Source organism: Chlorocebus sabaeus, chromosome 7 (assembly GCF_047675955.1).
Source record: "Chlorocebus sabaeus isolate Y175 chromosome 7, mChlSab1.0.hap1, whole genome shotgun sequence".
In the NCBI taxonomy this organism is placed as follows: domain Eukaryota; kingdom Metazoa; phylum Chordata; class Mammalia; order Primates; family Cercopithecidae; genus Chlorocebus; species Chlorocebus sabaeus.
The window spans coordinates 91691711-91709978 of record NC_132910.1 but is presented as its reverse complement, the minus strand read 5'-3'; the positions used below and the strand labels follow the sequence as shown (position 1 = coordinate 91709978).

Sequence of the window (18268 nt, the reverse complement as noted above, 5' to 3'; positions counted from 1 at the left end):
ACACAACTATTTACCATTATGTTATAGTTGCCTACAGTATTTAGTACAGTAATGTACTATACAGGTTTGGAGCCTAGGAGCAATAGGCTATGCCATATAGCCTAGGTGTGTAGTAAGGCTCTACCGCCTAGGTTTGTGTGAGTACTTTCTAAGATGTTGACATGACAGATTCACCTGACAACCCATTTCTCAGAACATGTCTCCATTGTTAAGTGATGCATGACTAGACATGGATGTACATTTCATGCCAAACCAAACATTATGTTGCCAACACAATAACTAATTGTATGTCATGAAAACTTTATAAACTGGCCTTCTTAACAACCCTTATAATTGTCATGTGATTGTTCTTTTTTGGAAGGGAAAACGGGGCAGGAAGAGCCCCGAAAAAGAAGATGCAGCCAGAACTAATCTGGTGACTGAGCTGTGTTGACGCCTTGGTCTAGTAACAGTCACAGCAGAACAGTTAGCAGAAAGGAACAGAGTCCTGTGCTAGCAGTCATTGTGAACTGGATTATTAGTCAAGGTGTTTGAATGGATTCTTTAGTTACACTGTGTAGTTGGCTAAGCTGTGCCTTTTTGTGTACCTCGCTGCCACAGGTGCACTGGTGGACCAAGGTGTCTTTGAGGAGCTAGCACGAGACTACGTCCCACAGCTGTATGACTGCATGCAAGACCTGGGCGTGATTTCCACCATCTCCCTGTCTTGGTTCCTCACACTATTTCTCAGTGTGATGCCTTTTGAGAGTGCAGTTGTGGTTGTTGACTGTTTCTTCTATGAAGGAATTAAAGTGATATTCCAGTTGGCCCTAGCTGTGCTGGATGCAAATGTGGACAAACTGTTGAACTGCAAGGATGATGGGGAGGCCATGACCGTTTTGGGAAGGTATCGTACTAAGCCTCACTTTGAAAACCACCTCCGATTTTCTTCCTCATGCTTTCTCTTCATTTCGTGAGTCTTAACTGATTTGATGGTGGTCATAATACCGTCTTCTTCCTGTGGCTGATGATTTATTTTCATATGCTTTTTCTTTAGAAATTAACAGAATTTCTTTCTATCTTTAAAGAAACTCTAGTCCTTTGTTTTAAAATGTAGAACTTGCAGAAAACGATTGGAGAATTATAATGGGAGGATTCCAGTTTCTTCTCCCTGTGACTTCTGATGCATTCTTCTTCCAGGTATTTAGACAGTGTGACCAATAAAGACAGCACATTGCCTCCCATTCCTCACCTCCACTCCTTGCTCAGTGATGATGTGGAACCTTACCCTGAGGTAGACATCTTCAGACTCATCAGAACTTCCTATGAGGTAGGTCTTGTTTCCTAGCTGAGCAGAGCTTGACCATGCATTCCACACTTCCATTGCTGCCTGTTTTGTGCTGATGTAACAGAATACCACAGACTGGGCAAAGAACAAATATTTATTTCTCAATTCTAGACTTTGGGACACCCCAAATCAAGGCATTGGCAGGTTAGGGCCTGGACTTTCTGCTTCCAAGATGGCACCTTGCATGCGGTGTCCTCCGGAGGGGAGGAATACCACGTCTTCACTAGCAGAAGAGAGAGAACCCATGCTCATAAGACCTTTTTATAGTGACGTTAATCCATTTGTGAAGGCAGAGTCTTCATGACCTAAATGTTGCAGGTGATTGGCAACTATCTGAGGCTGGTATCATGTGGACAGTAGGAAGAATTTACCAAGGCAGTTATAAGTAAAGAAAAGCAGATTTATTAAGGAAAGCATGAAAATAAATTTCAAGGATGCAATGGGCAAGTTAGCAAGAGAGGAGTTAACTGCAAAGAGACAAAGACTTGCTGGGGATTTTATAGGATGGTTCTTGTGCTGTGTGCTGGAGAGGGCTTTGTGCAGTACTGAGAACGCCGAAGTTGTAGTGAGCTAACTTGCATTTTTCTGTCAGCTGAGGGTCTGGTGATAGCTGGGCACAGGAAGATTATGAGTTATTTGTACAGGAGAGCTATGTGTCCTTGATCATGAAGAAGGGTAGACTTATAGCTTATTTGTTTTGTTTATTTATTTATATATATATTTATTTTGCTTTCCCTAGCCCAATTCCCTTTCCCTAATTAGGACTCCACACTAAATACCTCCTATGAGACCCCACTTTCCAACACTGCTGCGATGGGGATTAATTTTCAACATGCGTTTTAGGGAGAATAAAAACATTGAGACCATAGGCTTACCTGCTTCCTTCTACATTGTGAGAACTACTGGTCAGAAGTAAGTAGTTCTGTGCTAGCTGACAGCTTTGACCTCCAGAGATGGACACTGAATGGAGCCTGGATGTCTTGATGATTACATAGTAGCACATGGCAAGACAAGCTGTGGCTCTCCAGCGCTTTACCATTCCCATCCTGAAGCCTGATCTAGTAGCAGCTCAGTTTCAACTCTTTGTAGATTAAGGAGGGGCTGTTGAGAGTGGGCATGGGGAGGCTGACCTTCACAAATCAATTTGCTTTCTGTTCCCATGCTAAGTACTTAGGGCTTCTTTGAAGTAGACAGTCTGAGACACTTAGAATAGCCTGTATAGCCCAGAGTCGACCAGAGTCCTAGGATTCCTCTAAAATTGCTTGGCCTGGGTGGAGGAGGATGCTTTCTTGTCCATCATGACCCTGGAATCAGCCTGATCTGCTGCTCAATCTCACAACAGAACTAATACGCTTCTTGGGGTGAAGGAACCACAGTGCCACTTGCCCCTTAAGCACCTGGTGGTTTGTGAGGCCCCAAGTGCTCATAACACTTGATGGTTTCTTCATTTCCTGATCCTTGATTCTCTAAACTTTTATAGAAATGATCGCTAAGAAAGAGAAAGCGTGAGTATTCTGCTGAGCACACTGTGCTCTCTACAGATGTTTGTGATTTTGACTGGTGATTGTCAGTATTCCAGCTAGCAACAAAGTGGATAAGAGAGAAATAGTGAGGAATGGAGTGAGATCAGAAAGTCTCTCTTAAAGTAAAAAATTTAGTGCTTTAATAAAATTGCTATGGATATAGAAATCTTTTCAGAAATGTTTGTCCTTAACTCACAATGAGACAGACTGGTAATTATTTTTTTAAATCTTCATTGAAACTCCATATATATTGAAATCAAAATATTTTGTTTTAGAATCATAAAAGCAATACATGTTTATTTTAGAAATTGTAGGGAAATAGGAAGAAAAAAATAAACTGTATCCTATAAGCATTTTACATTTCCCTTAAGTATGTTTTTATACTTAGAACATACACTTTTTTAAAAAAGGTCCTTCTAAATACTGCTTTGTCATTTTCTATGTATACCATGAGCATTCCCTAATATATTAAATATTATTTGAAGGCATGATTTTACTAAATTGTATTCTGCTTTAATGAGGTAACAAAATTTATTTACCTAGTTCCCTTTTGTTAGACACTTACTTCGATTTCTTCCAAATTTTCAGTATTATATAGCATTCTGAGATAAACTTGTACCCAAATATCACATCTCTGATTATTGTCTTAGAATCCTAGAAATGAATTTAAATTAAAAGTTTGGGTTAAAAAAAATTAGATTAAAAAAAAAAGAATGATCAAGCTATTGGCACCCACTGTCAAATTTCCATAAAGTATGTTTCAATTTATGTTTCCACTATTAGATATAAAGAATGACTATTTCACCTTACTGTCTCCAAAACTATTTCCATATGCATTTAAAAAAATCATTGTCCCAGGACTTTGGAATAGTACTGTATGATGTAAGCAAGAGCTTTTCTATCTGTGGGTTGCTTTTCTAAAGGAATCCTCAGACCTTTATTGTTAAAAGAATTCTGCACCAAAGTATTGTGGGATATAATGGGGTTTCTCTTCCAATTATCTGATCAATCTTTTATTCTTTAATTCATAGTACGCCCCGCCTTTTTCTTCTTTTTCTCCTTTTTCTTTTTGCCTTTGTTAGATGCCTAGTGCTGCCTCAGTACCAAGCGTTATCAGTACCAGCTCACATTCCTTTCCTTATTTGGAAGGAGGACTCACTTTCTTGTTCATTACCGACACCCGCTTCCTTGTTCTCTCCACTTTCTTTTACGTTCCCACCCTATCTAAAAAAATCAAATGTTTGGCCAACCGGGATTAGTTTAGATTGTATGACCCAACCCCAGCCAATGGGGAAAGGGTACAGGGGCAGGTTCTGCATCAGGAATAAAGGCTCTCATGCCCTTTGTTCAGATGTGCTCTCATGGCAACTGGCCAAGGAGGCACAGAAGTAAAATTCTTCTTCTCTGAGCAGAAGTAAAATTGTTTTGCTAAGAATCTTTTGTTCAAGTGTTCAATTTCCTTAGGATTTTGAGCATTATTCCTAAAAATTAAAGGTTAGTATGTGGCAACTCAGCTTTATTCTCAACAGCAGATAAGCTAGCTTCATGCTGAAGTCAGCACTTTGCCCCTTTTTAAAGGGAAAGCAAAGAAATTGAGACAAGGCCAAGGGCTGATTTCCATTTACATCCTCTTGGGCTGATCCCTAATGGTGGCCCTCAGGCTGCCAAACATCCTATGGTAACAGGACAAAGCTGCAGTTCCTCCTCTGCCTGGAAAGACAATCCTTTTAATTTATATCAGTGCCTATATTACCAGGTCTTTTGGTGCATGGTAACTGGGTTTTTGTTTTCTCTTCTCTGCTTAAGTGTCACTACTCTGCTCATGTTTCCAGTGGCTCTCTAATGCCTTGTAGATCAACTTTAAGAGAACACCACGAACTCTTGCTGATCGTTTTCTCCCTCCTAACCAGTAAATTGGTGGTTTTCAATCCTGCCTGTGCATTAAATCACTTAATTTTTTTTTTTTTAAGCTAAGCTTTTAAAAACAAACTCCTAGGCTCCATCCCAGGCCAATTAAATCTGAATCTAGGCATGAAGCCCAAGAGTATGTATTTTTTAAAAAATTTCCCAGGTGATTCCAAATGTCCAGTGAGGGTTGAGATTCACTGCACTGGCAGAATGGGGCTAATCACTGATGTGGATAAGAATCTGGTTTGGGCTCAGGCATGACACCTGAATGTTCTCAGGTACACAATGCATTTCTTTCTGTTCCTCAAGATAATTAGCTGTGACAATTGAAACATAGGAAAGAAATCCTGAAAGCACATTCATCTTTTGAGATTTAGTTAAGGGCTCCCGAGGTTGCTAGAAATCAGTCTGATATTGATAAGTTCACTTCATAAATACCTCGTGGGGAAAATCTTACCCATTATAAGTTCCCCTAAGCCTCTGTTGAAAGGAATTGTACAGGTGGTATGAGACTCCAGTTTTCTTCTGCGTAGACCCTTGTGTGAAGCCCTGCACTTTGGGCAGAGTAATATAGAAGTAAAAGACAAAGTCCCAATCTTTAAGTTTGATTCATAGACTGAGATGCCCCTCCTGGAAGGCACAAGAGGATGTTAATAGGCCTTAAAGTGGGTACACAGCTGTCACAGAGCCACTTCATGTTCGAGATGACCCAGCCCAATGTGTTTAGTCTGAAAAGTGTTAACCAGGGAAAGGATGTGGCTAATAAAACAGAAGGCACAATCTGTGAAGATGGATAGGCATTTGTGAAAGCTTAGAGTAATGTGTCTCTGGCTTATTAATGATTACTATAATAGCTATTACTCATCGAGAGCCTGCCATGTGTGGGGCAAGGTGCTGGGTGCCTTGTAGGCAGCCCTGCCATGTAAATGTTAACGCATTTCAAGGTGAAAATGTAAGTTAAGAGAGGTTGAGCTAGTTTTTCGCACAGCTAGAAAGCAGCAGCCAGTATCCAAGTAAGAGCTCCCTTGCATTAAAGTCAGGACCAAGGGAGTTTATCTGGATTAGAAGAGAGATGGAATTATGGATGTACCGATGGTCATGAGGTCAACTGGTCCAGTGAAGCTGGTTAGTAGGGAGTCTTGAAATCACTAATTGACTTGGAAGGCATCCAACAGCCACTGGAGACTGAAGAGCATTCTTCTTGAAGTACGTTATCTCTGCTTTCTGTGCAACACATTGGAGGAGGGGGAGAGCTGAAGGAACAGACAAGCAAAAAAGATAGTGTGGTTATATATGGGAAAGACCCAAGAGATGCAAGAAACAGCGTGTGTCTATTCATGTAGTAACAAAATCTTTTTTTTTTTTTTTTTTTAAATTTGAGACAGGGTCTCCCTCCGTCACCCAGGCTGGAGTGCAGTGGCTTGATCTTGGCTCACTGCAACCTCCACCTCCCGTGTTCATGCGATTCTCATGCCGCAGCGTCCCAAGTAGCTGAAACTACAGGCGTGCACCACCACATCTGGCTAATTTTTTGGTATTTTTAGTAGAGATGGAGCTTCATCAAGTTGGCTAGGTTGTTCTCAAACTCCTGACCTTAAGTGATCCATCCACCTCAGCCTCCCAATGTGCTAAGATTATGGGCATAAGCCACTGTGCCCAACCAAGGAAATTTTTATTTAAGATTGTATAGGCACCTTTCTTATACCAGGTATGATGCTCAGCCCTGGGGATACATTATCAGCACTAGATATTTTCTTTTTTTTTTGAAATGGAGTCTCGCTCTGTCGCCCATGCTGGAGTGCAGTGGCACGAACTCAGCTCACTGCAAGCTTCGCCTCCCGGGTTCAGGCCATTCTCCTGCCTCCGCCTCCGGAGTAGCTGGGACTACGGGCGCTTGCCACCAAGCCCGGCTAAATTTTTTATATTTTTTAGTAGAGACGGGGTTTCACTGTGTTAGCCAGGATGGTCTCGATCTCCTGACCTCATGATCCGCCTGCCTCGGCCTCCCAAAATGCTGGGATTACAGGCGTGAGCCACCGCGCCCGGCCAGCACTAGATATTTTCAAGCACAGTACAAGTCAAAAGGATAACATAATACATTTCCTTTAACCCATCATCCAGTCCCAACAATTATCAACATTTTTCTGATCTTTGTTTTATTATTCCTTCCCACCGTTTTTTCTTTTTTTCCTTGAGTAACTTAAAGCAAACTCTAGACAGTATGTTATTTCACTGTAAAATAATGTATCTCTAACAGATAAATTCTTCATTATGTGTCTCTAACGATAAGGTGAGTTTGGGCGTGGCATATTTTGCTAATCCATGACTTTGAATTTTAAGTTTAGTTTTTAAAAGTTTGTTTATACCTCAAAAGAAAATGTGGACTTATAAGTTAGTTCTCACCAGTTGTTGATGGAACCTCACTTATAACATTAGCAAGTTTTGCGATTTTTTTGTTGTTATTGAGACAAAGTCTGGCCTATCACCGAGGCTGGAGTGCAGTGGTGCCATCTCGGCTCACTCCAACCTCTACCTCCCAGGCTCGAGCCATCCTCCCAGCTCAGCCTCCTGAGTAGCTGGGACTGCAGGTGTGCACCACTACACCTCGCTAATCTTTGTCTTTCTTGTGAAGATGGCGTTTCACCATGTTGGCCAGGCTCGTCTGATGAGCTCAAGTGACCTGCCCTCCTTGGCCTCCCAAAGTGCTGGGATTACAGGCGTGAGCCACTGTGCCTGGCCGGGTTTTGCTGATTTTAAAACGTGTTTTTTGTCTTCTCTTCATCTGTCTCTTTCTCTTATCAACAATGCTAGGAATAATAAAAGCTACCATACTAATTGCTTTACCTATGTGTGCATAAAATTCTTACACTATTCCAAAGAGGTAGGAATTATTTTCCCTATATTGCTGATGAAGAACATGAGGCCATCAGTTTTTATAAAATTTCTGTGAAATCTGGGACTTGCTATGTGTCCCACTTGCTACATGTGACTATGAAACTGTGCCCTTTCTACAATGCCCAGGTGTCAAAAGCATGTCTCCTTTATAGAGGCCGAACTTTACATTATTGGTGTATATGTAAAGAAAATAGAGGCCAGGCGTAGTGGCTCACTCCTATAATCCCAGCACTTTGGGAGGCCAGGGTGGGTGGATCACCTGTGGTCAGGAGTTTGATGCCAACCTGGCCAACATAGCAAAACCACGTCTCTACTAAAAATACAAAAAATCAGCTAGGCGTGGTGGCGGGTACCTGTAATCCCAGCTACTCGGGAGGCTGAAGCAGGAGAATCGATTGAACCCGGGAGGTGGAGATTGCAGTGAGCCAAGATCTTGCCATTGCACTCCAGCTTGGGCAACAAGAGCGAAACTCCATCTCAAAAAAAAGAAAACGTAAAAGAAAATACTCTAGAGCAGAATTACAAATTCACGTGACTGTGGCGTCACTCAGCAAGGCACTTAACAATGGGGCAGGGAGTGGAGGTGGTAGGAAAGGGTGGGCTTATGGAACTAGACAGCTGGGACCTGCTAGAGTTGACAGTCTCTTTAGCACCTGAGGCAAGGAACCATTACTGCCAAAACTTTTTATTTTTCAAGAGAAGTTGGAACTCTTTTTTTTTTTTTTTTTTTTTTTGAGACGGGGTCTCGCGCTCTCGCCCAGGCTGGAGTGCAGTGGCCGGATCTCAGCTCACTGCAAGCTCCGCCTCCCGGGTTTACGCCATTCTCCCGCCTCAGCCTCCCGAGTAGCTGGGACTACAGGCCCCCGCCACCTCGCCCGGCTAGTTTTTTGTATTTTTTTAGTAGAGACGGGGTTTCATCGTGTTAGCCAGGATGGTCTCGATCTCCTGACCTCGTGATCCGCCCATCTCGGCCTCCCAAAGTGCTGGGATTACAGGCTTGAGCCACCGCGCCCGGCCGGAACTCTTTATTTTACTTGAAAGTTCCTGTTTTTTATAATACTCCCTGGGCCAAACAATATTCATCATGAACTTTCTAGCCTACTGGCTGCCTGTTCATGACTTCTGCTTTACAGCAACTTTCAAAATAAATTCTAGGTAAAAACATAGTGATACTGGACACTGTGCTTAGAGTTATTTTTTGTAATTTAATCAGCAGCATGTTCACACTAGAGCTAATAGTTCACATGGAATATTGAAACGAAATGTTTTTTGTAATTTCCATATTTATGTGACAGCTGTTTCTCTAACCCTTTCTGGTGGACAAAAGATCTCAAAAGACATGGCACCTAAAGAAGCATAAAATATTAAATGATATATTTTTACAGAAAATATAAATACTGTATTCAAATATAAAATATGCACCCACTTCTGGCAGAGTTATGAGGGTGTTCCCGGATGGGAATATAGTCAGGGGTGGAGTCTCTTCAGAGATCAGAGTACCCTATAAAGGGCCGCCCATTCAATGAACATGGGACTCCACCAGAGTTCTGTTCACCTGAATTCATATCCCTGTTTCTTCTTATCATCTCCTGCCTCCTCTGCCGCCCTCACCCTCCTCTTCTGCCCTCCTGAACATCTACTCTCCACCAAACACAGAAGTACACAGGTGCAGACAGACGCCACCCCCGTAGAAGTCAAGGTAGAGCGCGTGGGGCTGTTTCTTCGCGGCCCCCTGTGTGTGAGAACCCCTCTCTCATCTCTTGGGCTCTGCCTCCTGTAATGTTAGGCTTTTCTATACCCTAAAGCCTCACATTCCATCAATTTCTCCTCTCTCTCACCCAGTCATCCAAGGCAGAGCCTCGTTTCCTATCTTAAGTATTTGGAGTTTTTTTCTGATCAAGGAATGTCTCTCAGATGTCACTGGTGCTCAGCCTTCTGCTAACAGTAGTGAACCCCATTCTGCATAATGGGAAAATAAGAACCCCACAAATTCAGAAACACCGAAGAGGCATTTTGAGCATCATTTGATGACCTAGTTTTATTTTAAAATAGAAATAAACCATAGACTTCGCATATTAGAAACAATGCCTTCTTTTTATTTCAGTGAATTTCACTGTGGTGGGCAGACTCATTCACATCATTCCATGGCCCTCTGGCCTACATTGAGCTTTGTTGTTGTTTTGTTTTGCTGGGTGTTTTTTAAGCTGTAGCATTTAAATATTTCAAGTTCTCTTTGGAGGATTTAGATAGGAAGGGCTGATTGAACTTGATTGAGCTTGACCTTGTGGTCAGTCTCTTTTAAAAATCTGTATCTGTTCTTCATCCATCCTTGTCTTCCCAGTAACACAGGGTAAGCTTTGAAGGATAAAGTAAATCACAGAAACACTGCCCAGCGTGGGCAGGGGAACGCTTGTTCCGCTTAGGAATGATGGTGGGGTGGGAGGAGCCAGAGAACATAAACTTGAGACAGACTCATCTCCACCTCGTTCCTTTATCTGAGCTACTTGCTCCTTGTTCTAAGTCTGGGGGAGAGAAAGGGAACATCTGCAGACAGGATGGAGGAAAGTGGTGTTAAATGAAGGGCCACACACCTATTTGTTGGTTGGTATCAGGACCTACAGGGGCAAAGCAACAAAAAGAAGTACCGTCTGCTTTGAAAATTACCTTTCTGGCCAGGTGCCATGGCTCACATCTATAATCTCAGCACTTTGGGAGGCCAAGGCAGGCAGACCACTTAAGCTCAGGAGTTTGAGACATGCCTGGGCGACATAGGGAGACTCCATCTCTACAAAAAAATACAACAATTAGCCAGGCGTAGTGGCACATGCCTATAGTCCCAGCTACTCGGGAGGCTGAGGTGGGAGGATCATCTGAGCCTAGGAGGTTGAGGCTGCAGTGAGTCGTGATCATGCCACTACACTCCATCTTGGACACTAGAGTAAGACCCTGTCTCAAAAAAAGTAATAAATTGCCTTTCTGCCAATAAAGATGTTAGAAATTAAACTGAAAATATTAGAAACAGGCCACAGAAACATTCAGATAAGAATTGAGTTGTATTACATCAAAACAAAATTTTCAAAATAGTTGAGTTGGAGAAGAGACATAAACAAAGATGGATAATTTTGTTTATTGTTCAAGGAAGGGAAATTTTAGAAAATTAAAATAATTGTGCCAGGCGCTGTGGCTCACACCTGTAATCCCAGCACTCTGGGAGGCTGAGGCAGGCGGATCACAAGGTCAGGAGACCGAGACCATCCTGGTTAACATGGTGAAACCCCGTCTCTTTTAAAAAAAGAAATACAAAAAATTACCCAGGCATGGTGGCGGGCACCTGTAGTCCCAGCTACTCAGGAGCCTGAGGCAGGAGAATGGCGTGAACCTGGGATACGGAGCTTGCAGTGAGCCGAAATCGCACCACTGCCTTCCAGCCTGGGCAACAGAGCAAGACTCCATCTCAAAATAACAACAAATAATAATAATAATAATAATAATTGTAGGCTCTCTTACCTCCAGCACAAATTCTGTTTGGAACAAGTATTACTGTTACATTAGTAAACTAGCGCTTCTCAAGGAACTGGAATATGCGATGCCTGGGAGAAGGTATTATATGTTATATCCACACCTGTATCTTTGTTTTGGGTAATGGGAAATGTTGGCTGCAGCATTTACTGAGCCAAGTTTTGTTTGTCCTGTTTTTAGCATTTAATTCTGGCAGAGCCCCGCCCAAAGTCAGGGGAGGGAGAGAGATCCCCATGTCATTCTAATTGCTCGCATTCCTTTACAAATCCTCCAGAAATAGCCAAGCAGAAACTTGGAGTCCGTGGTTTCCTTTTAGGTTGGGACCATTTGCACCAGAGGGAAGAGCCATTGTGTTCGGTCTCTGGCTAGTTGCAGAGTCCTGGCTGAGGAAGGAGCCCTACCTAACAAATAGCAGAATCCATTTCTAGTTGATATTAATTAGATATAAGACACACCGGGCTGTTTGAATGTCAGGCTTGTGAGGAAGCCAATGTTTAATATTAGTTACTATTATTGGTACTTTATATTAATGTATCTTTATCTCCAACACAGTTTTACAAGGACAGCTTTGGGGTCTCATTTTATAGAGGAAGAAACAGGGTCAGAAGACTCAACTGAGTTGCTCACTCACGTAGCTAATTAGTCAAAGAACAATAATTGGAATCAGATTTTGTCTAGCTCCATAATTTATGTTCTTTTTAACCCAGAGACAAGGAAGAACTTACTGCCTATGATAGAATGGTAGTTGGTGGAGTTACAAAGCTATTTATCTGGGTCTCAGACCACTTGCAGGTCAACCACTGTGGAACTCTGGGGGACTTAATTAACCTCTCCAAGCCTTGGTTTGCCCATTCATAAAACAGAGGTAGTGGTCTAGACTCACTAAAGTTATTGTAAGGTGCAGATGAGATGGCATGTTAATGTCCCTGACAGTTGTAGATACAATAAAGCTATCTTTCCTTCTGTCTCACAGCTAGTGTTTTTTATTGATCACAGGCATACTATGGCCCAGTTTGAAGTAATAAATTCCCAGTTCTTCATCATTAGGCATGTAATTTGCAATGGTTGCTCACTGCTTTTCTGTTTGGATCAAAAGACTTACCTTCCTTGAAAGTTTTTCTTTCCTAGCCAAAGATAAAACCCCATAGTGAATTAAATATAATTGCTTTTCATCATTAATGGCAGCCCCTACTAACTCTTGAATTCCAGCTTTTCAGTGCAAATATGTATTGCATCTTCATTGTTGAGAAGAATCCGATTCCACCTTTGGAAGGCACTTCTTTGGAGATAAGAAGTTTCTTCCATAAATCCTGCTTTCGTAAGGTTGAGACCCACCTCACCACATCACTGGTGGAAAATGGACTGGGCAGATTCAGAGATGTCAGTGTACTCTTCTGCTCTGATCATCTGAAAGGAATGCCTGGGTCAAAACCGAATTCCCTGGATTAGTCCTTTCAAAACAGAAAGTAAAAGGTACTAGAAAGGCATAGTCTTTTTTGCTGTAAACTCCAACTTAGGAAATATAATAGTTCAGATTCCACTACACGGACTGATCTATAGAGAGGTGCTATTTATAGGGATGTCAGAAAAAATACAGGATTAATTAATATTGGTTGGGATATACTTATAGTAAAAAAGTATTCATTGTTTTCCTGAAATTCAAATTTAACTGGGCATCCTGTATTTTCTATATTTTTATTCATTGAATCTGGCATCCCTAGCCAGTTATTGGGTGCCTGCTGTGCTGTGCAGCAAGTCAGAGAGGTAAGGCGCTAGGAAGTTTCCCCTGGATGGAGCTAAGAGCACGAGTTCTTGAATCTGACGACCTGGATTCAAACTTAGCTTTGCTGCTTACCAGCTGTGTAGACTTGGGCAAGTTAATGATTTTTGCTAAACTTCAATTTCTTTGTCTCTGAAATGGGGATAGGAAGAGCACTTACTTCCTGGGATGATCGTGAGGACCCCCTAAGTTCAGCACATATTTTTTGAGCACTTACATGTGAATCAGCACTGTCCTCAGCTCATGTCCTGGTCACACAGTCTCTGCCACAGAGTAAGTGGTGATAGATTTACTAAGCAAAAACAAACAAACAAAAAAAACAAATGCAAGGTGGTGCTAAAGGCAAGTAAGAAGGAACACAGCACAGTGAAGGGTGGGGACACACTGTTTCTGTGAGCATTTATTGTTCTGGTGAGATGACAATTAGCAGAGACACAGGTGCCATGGAGGAGCGAACATGGTGCTGTCTGAGAGAAGCACAGAGGGGGCAGCCAGCAGCCGGTGCTCAGGCTGTGGCTGGCAGGGAGTCTGCATGATGCACTTGGGGAACAAGAAGAGGCCACTAGAACTGATGAGTAAGAAGAGGTTGGTGGTGGCTGGCCAGAGAGGGCATTGTGAAAGGTGGAAAGAGCATGAAGGGCGTAGAGGCCTTGGAATTTTATCCCGAGAGAGGATGAAAAATCACTGGAATTTTAAACAAAGGAAGAGCGTTGTCTGATATTCTTACTACTGGGGGAGGATAATGATGCATTGCCTGGAGGAAGCGCAGAGATGTATTTAGAGGCTCTTGCAAGAGAGGATAGTGGCTTCGGGGTAGTTAAAAGTGGAGGCCGGCAGCTGAAGCGGGCCTGGAAAGGCCAGAGAGCGCCAAGGCTTTTGGGTGCGAGGGCTCTGGTGCCCAGGGTGAGGCAGAAGTGTGACACCCGCCGGTGGGCATTGCAGTGGCCGTGGCCTGGCAGAAGGATAGCGGCAGCAGTGGCCAGCTGGGGCCTGGGCTGGCAGACCAGGAGTGCCGTCTGTCACTGAGTAATGTGAAAGGGCACAGCCTAGCAAATGAGGACTGTGTGAACCCTGGGCCAGACACCAGGAGTAATGGCTGCTGGGGGCCTGGCTGGACTGAGATCAGGAGAAGCTGCTCAGAGAGAGTAAGGAGCTGATTGACCTGGCCCGCCTGCACCCTACCAGCTGTGCTCCTAAGGGCCTGAACTCCAACGTCCTGGTGACCCGGGCCCGGGGTTGGCAGGCTTGGGTTGCTAGTCTGTGGACCTCGCAGCCCATCGGGCCACAACCCCTGGTTGTCCCGCTGAGGCAGCACGTCCATGTAGCTTGCCGGACACCTCTAGGGCTTGGGCCCCCCATCTCTGCACTAGGGCATGGCCCCTGCGTTCCCACCCACCGTGGGGGCTCCCTGCCGTCGGCCTACCAGTTTGTCAGGGACTCCCAGTAGGGCCAGCTGTTGGTCATTTCCAGCGATCACCTGCCTCACATTGCGGAGCTGATGGAGCGGGCCACCTTGCCACCCCTTTGCCCCGCCCTGTACTCTCTGGGCCGCAGCCCCCTGCACCACACCCAGCAGTTGCAGCTCTTTTTGCTGCAGCACTTCCTGCAGCCGCAGGAGTTCCTGTACCTGCAGCAGTGGGTGGCCCAGGCCCTGGAACTGCAAAGGAGCGCCCAGCTGGAGTGGCTGAAGGTGTAGGAGTACCCGGCAGAGATGGAGGAGAAGGGGAGCAACAGGGGCCTGGAGGCCGCGGGCAAGGCTGGCCTGGCCACCGCTGGCCCCGGGATGCTGCTGTGGAAGCCCCTGGCCTGGCCGCCGGCCCTGCGAGCATCTGTGCCAAGGCGGTAAGCCTGCCACCATCGCCCCGCGCGTCCCCCGTGGCCTCCCTAAAGACCAAGGTCATCCAGCAGCTGGAGGACGTGTCCAAGCCACCTGCCTACACCTACCCTGCTACCCCCAGCTCCCACCCCACCAGCCCACCACCCCCCTCCCTGCTGCCCACCCCGGGTATCACCCGCAAGGAAGAGTCCCCCGAGAATGTGTTCAAGAAGGAAGACTTGGAGATGTAGAAGGAAGCCCCATTATCTTCCAGACCTTGTTCTCAGATATGCCGCCCACGTACCTGTTCCAAACCTTGCCACCACACTACACGAGGCCCTACCTTTTCCTGGGGCAGCCCACAGCGGCCGCCAATGCGGATGGCCTGGTCCCTGATGTGCTGTTCCCAGCTGATGGGCCCAGGTGCCTGACACTCTCGTCTGAAGACAAGGCCATCCGCCTATCCCCTTCCAAGATCCCAGAGCCGCTGCGGGAGGGCCTGGAGGAAGAGCCTCTGGCCAAGCAGGAGGCAAAGTGGAGATGGAGGACATGGACGAGCACCCCGCAGAGCTGCCACCTCTGGAGTTGCCGCTGCCACTGCCCGCCACGGAAACCATGGCTACCCTGAGCCCTGCAGGCGGTTGCGGAGGTGGCCTGTTGGAGGCCCAGGCGCCGAGTGCCACCGGGCAGGGCTTCACCAAGCCCTCCAAGTACCCAGACTGCAGAGGGGCCTGAAGCACGCCTGGATTCCCCGGGCCGGACAGAACCCTGCATGGCCGCCCTGGACCTGGGATGGCAGCTGACACCGAGACGCTGGTGGAGGCCAAGGAGGAGCCGGTGGAGGTGCCCGTGGCGGTGCCCGTGGCGGAGGCAGCACCGGAGGAAGGCCTGGCCCAGGCGGCCCCAAGCGAGCCTCAGCCCTGCCTGGAAATGTCAGACTGTGACGTGCCCGCCGGGGAGGGACAGTGCCTGAGACTGGAGCCCCAGGAGGCCAGTGCCTGTGCCCAGCAGCACCTGATTACCTGGAAGAGGCAAGCTCTGAGCTGTTCCTGCCCAGCCTGGAAGACCCACTGGCTGGCATGAACGCCCTGGAGGCAGCCGTGGAGCTGCCCCAGGCCAGGCCTCTGCCCTCCCCAGGTGCTGCTGGAGTCCAGGCCTTGGAGAAGCTGGAAGCTGCAGAGAGCCTTGTCTTGGAGAAGAGCTTTCTGCACGGCATCACCCTGCTGAGCAGATCGCAGAGCTGGAACTGGAGAGGAGGAGCCAGAAGGTGGGAGGTGCAGAGCGGGCCCTGGTGGCGTGACCCTCACTGGAGAGCCTGCTGGCAGCCTGCAGCCACATGCTGAGGGAGATGCTGGATGGGCCAGTGGTGGGACCCGCTCAAGAACCTGCGGCTCCCACGGGAGCTGAAGCCCACAAGAAGTACAACTGGATGTGCAAGAAGGAGGAGCGGATGTACCCCATAAAGTCCTCCCTGGAGGACATGGACGCCCTGGAGCTGGACTTCCGGATGCGGCCAGCCCAGGTCCAGCGCCAGTACAAGGAGAAGCAGCGCGAGCTGGTGAAGCTGCGGCGGCGCCGGGGCTCCGAGAACAGGAACGAGGAGTCCCATGGAAGCTTGGCACGCAGGCCACGTAAACAGACTCGCCCCCGAGCACCCTGTTGCCCCCTGCAAGAGGGAGAAGAGCTGCAACAGTAGCGGAAAGCTGAGCAGCAAGTCTCTGCTGACATCAGATGACTATGAGCTGGGAGCAGGAATAAGGAAGAGACACAAAGGGCCGGAGGAGGAACACAATGCCCTCACTGGAATGGGGAAAGCCAGGGGGAGGAACCAGACTTGGTATGAGTGTGAGGCCTCGTCTGACTTCATAAGTCAAATAAAGATTAAGAAGAAGATGGCCAGCGACCAGGAACAGTTGGCTGGCAAGCTCGACAAAGGCCCTGTCCTTCACCAAGCAGAACAAATTGAAGTCACCCTTCAAGTTTTCGAACAGTGCTGGGGGAAATCGAAAACTGGCCGGGGCTGCAGCAGGTACTTAACTCCTTATGACAGCCTGCTGGGCAAGGACAGGAAGGTGCTGGCCAAGGGCCTCGACCTGTCTCTGAAATCTTCCAGAGAAGGTAAACACAAAAGGGCCGCCAAAGCCAGGAGGATAGGGGTGGGGTTCAAGGCCAGAGGCCAGCCCAAGTCAGCCCATTCCGCGTTTGCCTCTGAAGTGAGCAGCTACTCTTACAATACAATACGCACTCAGAGGAAGAGGAAGAATTCCTGAAGGAGAGTGGCCTGCCCAAGGCCCCTCCAGCTAGATCCAAACTGACACCTTCCCTCCTGTGTGGCATGGTGGCAAAGAACAGCAAGGCAGCTGGCAGCCCCTAGCTGACCAAGAGGGCCTGGCGCCCCTCTCTGAAACCCAAGCCGGCCACCAGCCGGAAGCGGCCATTTTGTTCCTCCTTCAGTGACTCTTCGGAGGACTCATTTGACTAAGGTTACTAGCTCCAAACACAAAATACTTTCCGTGTTTTCTAGCGAGAGAGTGCCTGCAAGTGAGCGAGAGGGAAGCGAGTGGGCACACGGGAGAGAGGGTGGGTGAGAAGGCCCGTGCGGATGGCCGCAGGAAGGCCGCCATCTGGGTTCTTGGCAGTGTAGCCTGCTGTATCAGCCAAATTATTTTTATTTTTTCTTTGATTTGTACCGTATCATTGTGATACTATTACTGGCTAGCTCTTTTTGAGCTGTTATATGGACTGCTTGTGAGTCTGCATTTTTCTCCCCTTTCCCTCCTCTCTGCCCTCCTCCCCCTACCCGCCCTCCTCCCCCTACCCCGAGTTCCCCCCTGACCCCCATACTCACCTTTTCTGCCCACCCAGAGACCCCAGGCTTGGGTCGGGCTCTCTTTGGGCATGGGCCCAGTGGGGGCTTCCCAAGAAACATTTTATAAATTGAATTCTGTCTTGTGGGCGTGTGACTTGATGTTTGTACTGCGATTTTGGTAATACCAAGCTTTAAAACATATTGAGGGCCGGGCGCGGTGGCTCAAGCCTGTAATCCCAGCACTTTGGGAGGCCGAGACGGGCGGATCACGAGGTCAGGAGATCGAGACCATCCTGGCTAACACGGTGAAACCCCGTCTCTACTAAAAAATACAAAAAAAACTAGCCGGGCGTGGTGGCGGCACCTGTAGTCCCAGCTACTCGGGAGGCTGAGGCAGGAGAATGGCGTAAACCCGGGAGGCGGAGCTTGCAGTGAGCTGAGATCCGGCCACTGCACTCCAGCCTGGGCGACAGAGCCAGACTCCGTCTCAAAAAAAAAAAAAAAAAAACATATTGAGTTCATTTTTAACAACAACATCGAAAAAGTGGAGGTGATAGAAATGGTTGCAAATTCCTGGGGAGTAGGTATTGATAAAGAGGTCAAAGGCTCACAAAGGCACTCTTTTTAAAGACTCTGTTTTAATATACTCAATGTAACTATTTACCCAGATCAAAAATAGAACATACTAGCA

The 18268-nt window shown here is 46.5% G+C and overlaps 1 protein-coding gene and 1 pseudogene across 1 annotated transcript in view; both read left to right on the top strand.

Moving 5' to 3' along the window:
• Positions 1-18268, top strand: part of TBC1D9 (TBC1 domain family member 9) — a 139054-nt gene that overhangs the window by 100249 nt on the left and 20537 nt on the right. Inside the window, exons 12-13 of the mRNA XM_007999858.3 lie at positions 601-886; positions 1180-1309. Of these exons, the coding sequence (XP_007998049.1) occupies positions 601-886; positions 1180-1309 (416 nt within the window). The remainder of the gene's footprint in view (positions 1-600; positions 887-1179; positions 1310-18268) is intronic.
• LOC103236298 (trinucleotide repeat-containing gene 18 protein pseudogene) lies at positions 6665-18080 on the top strand (annotated as a pseudogene).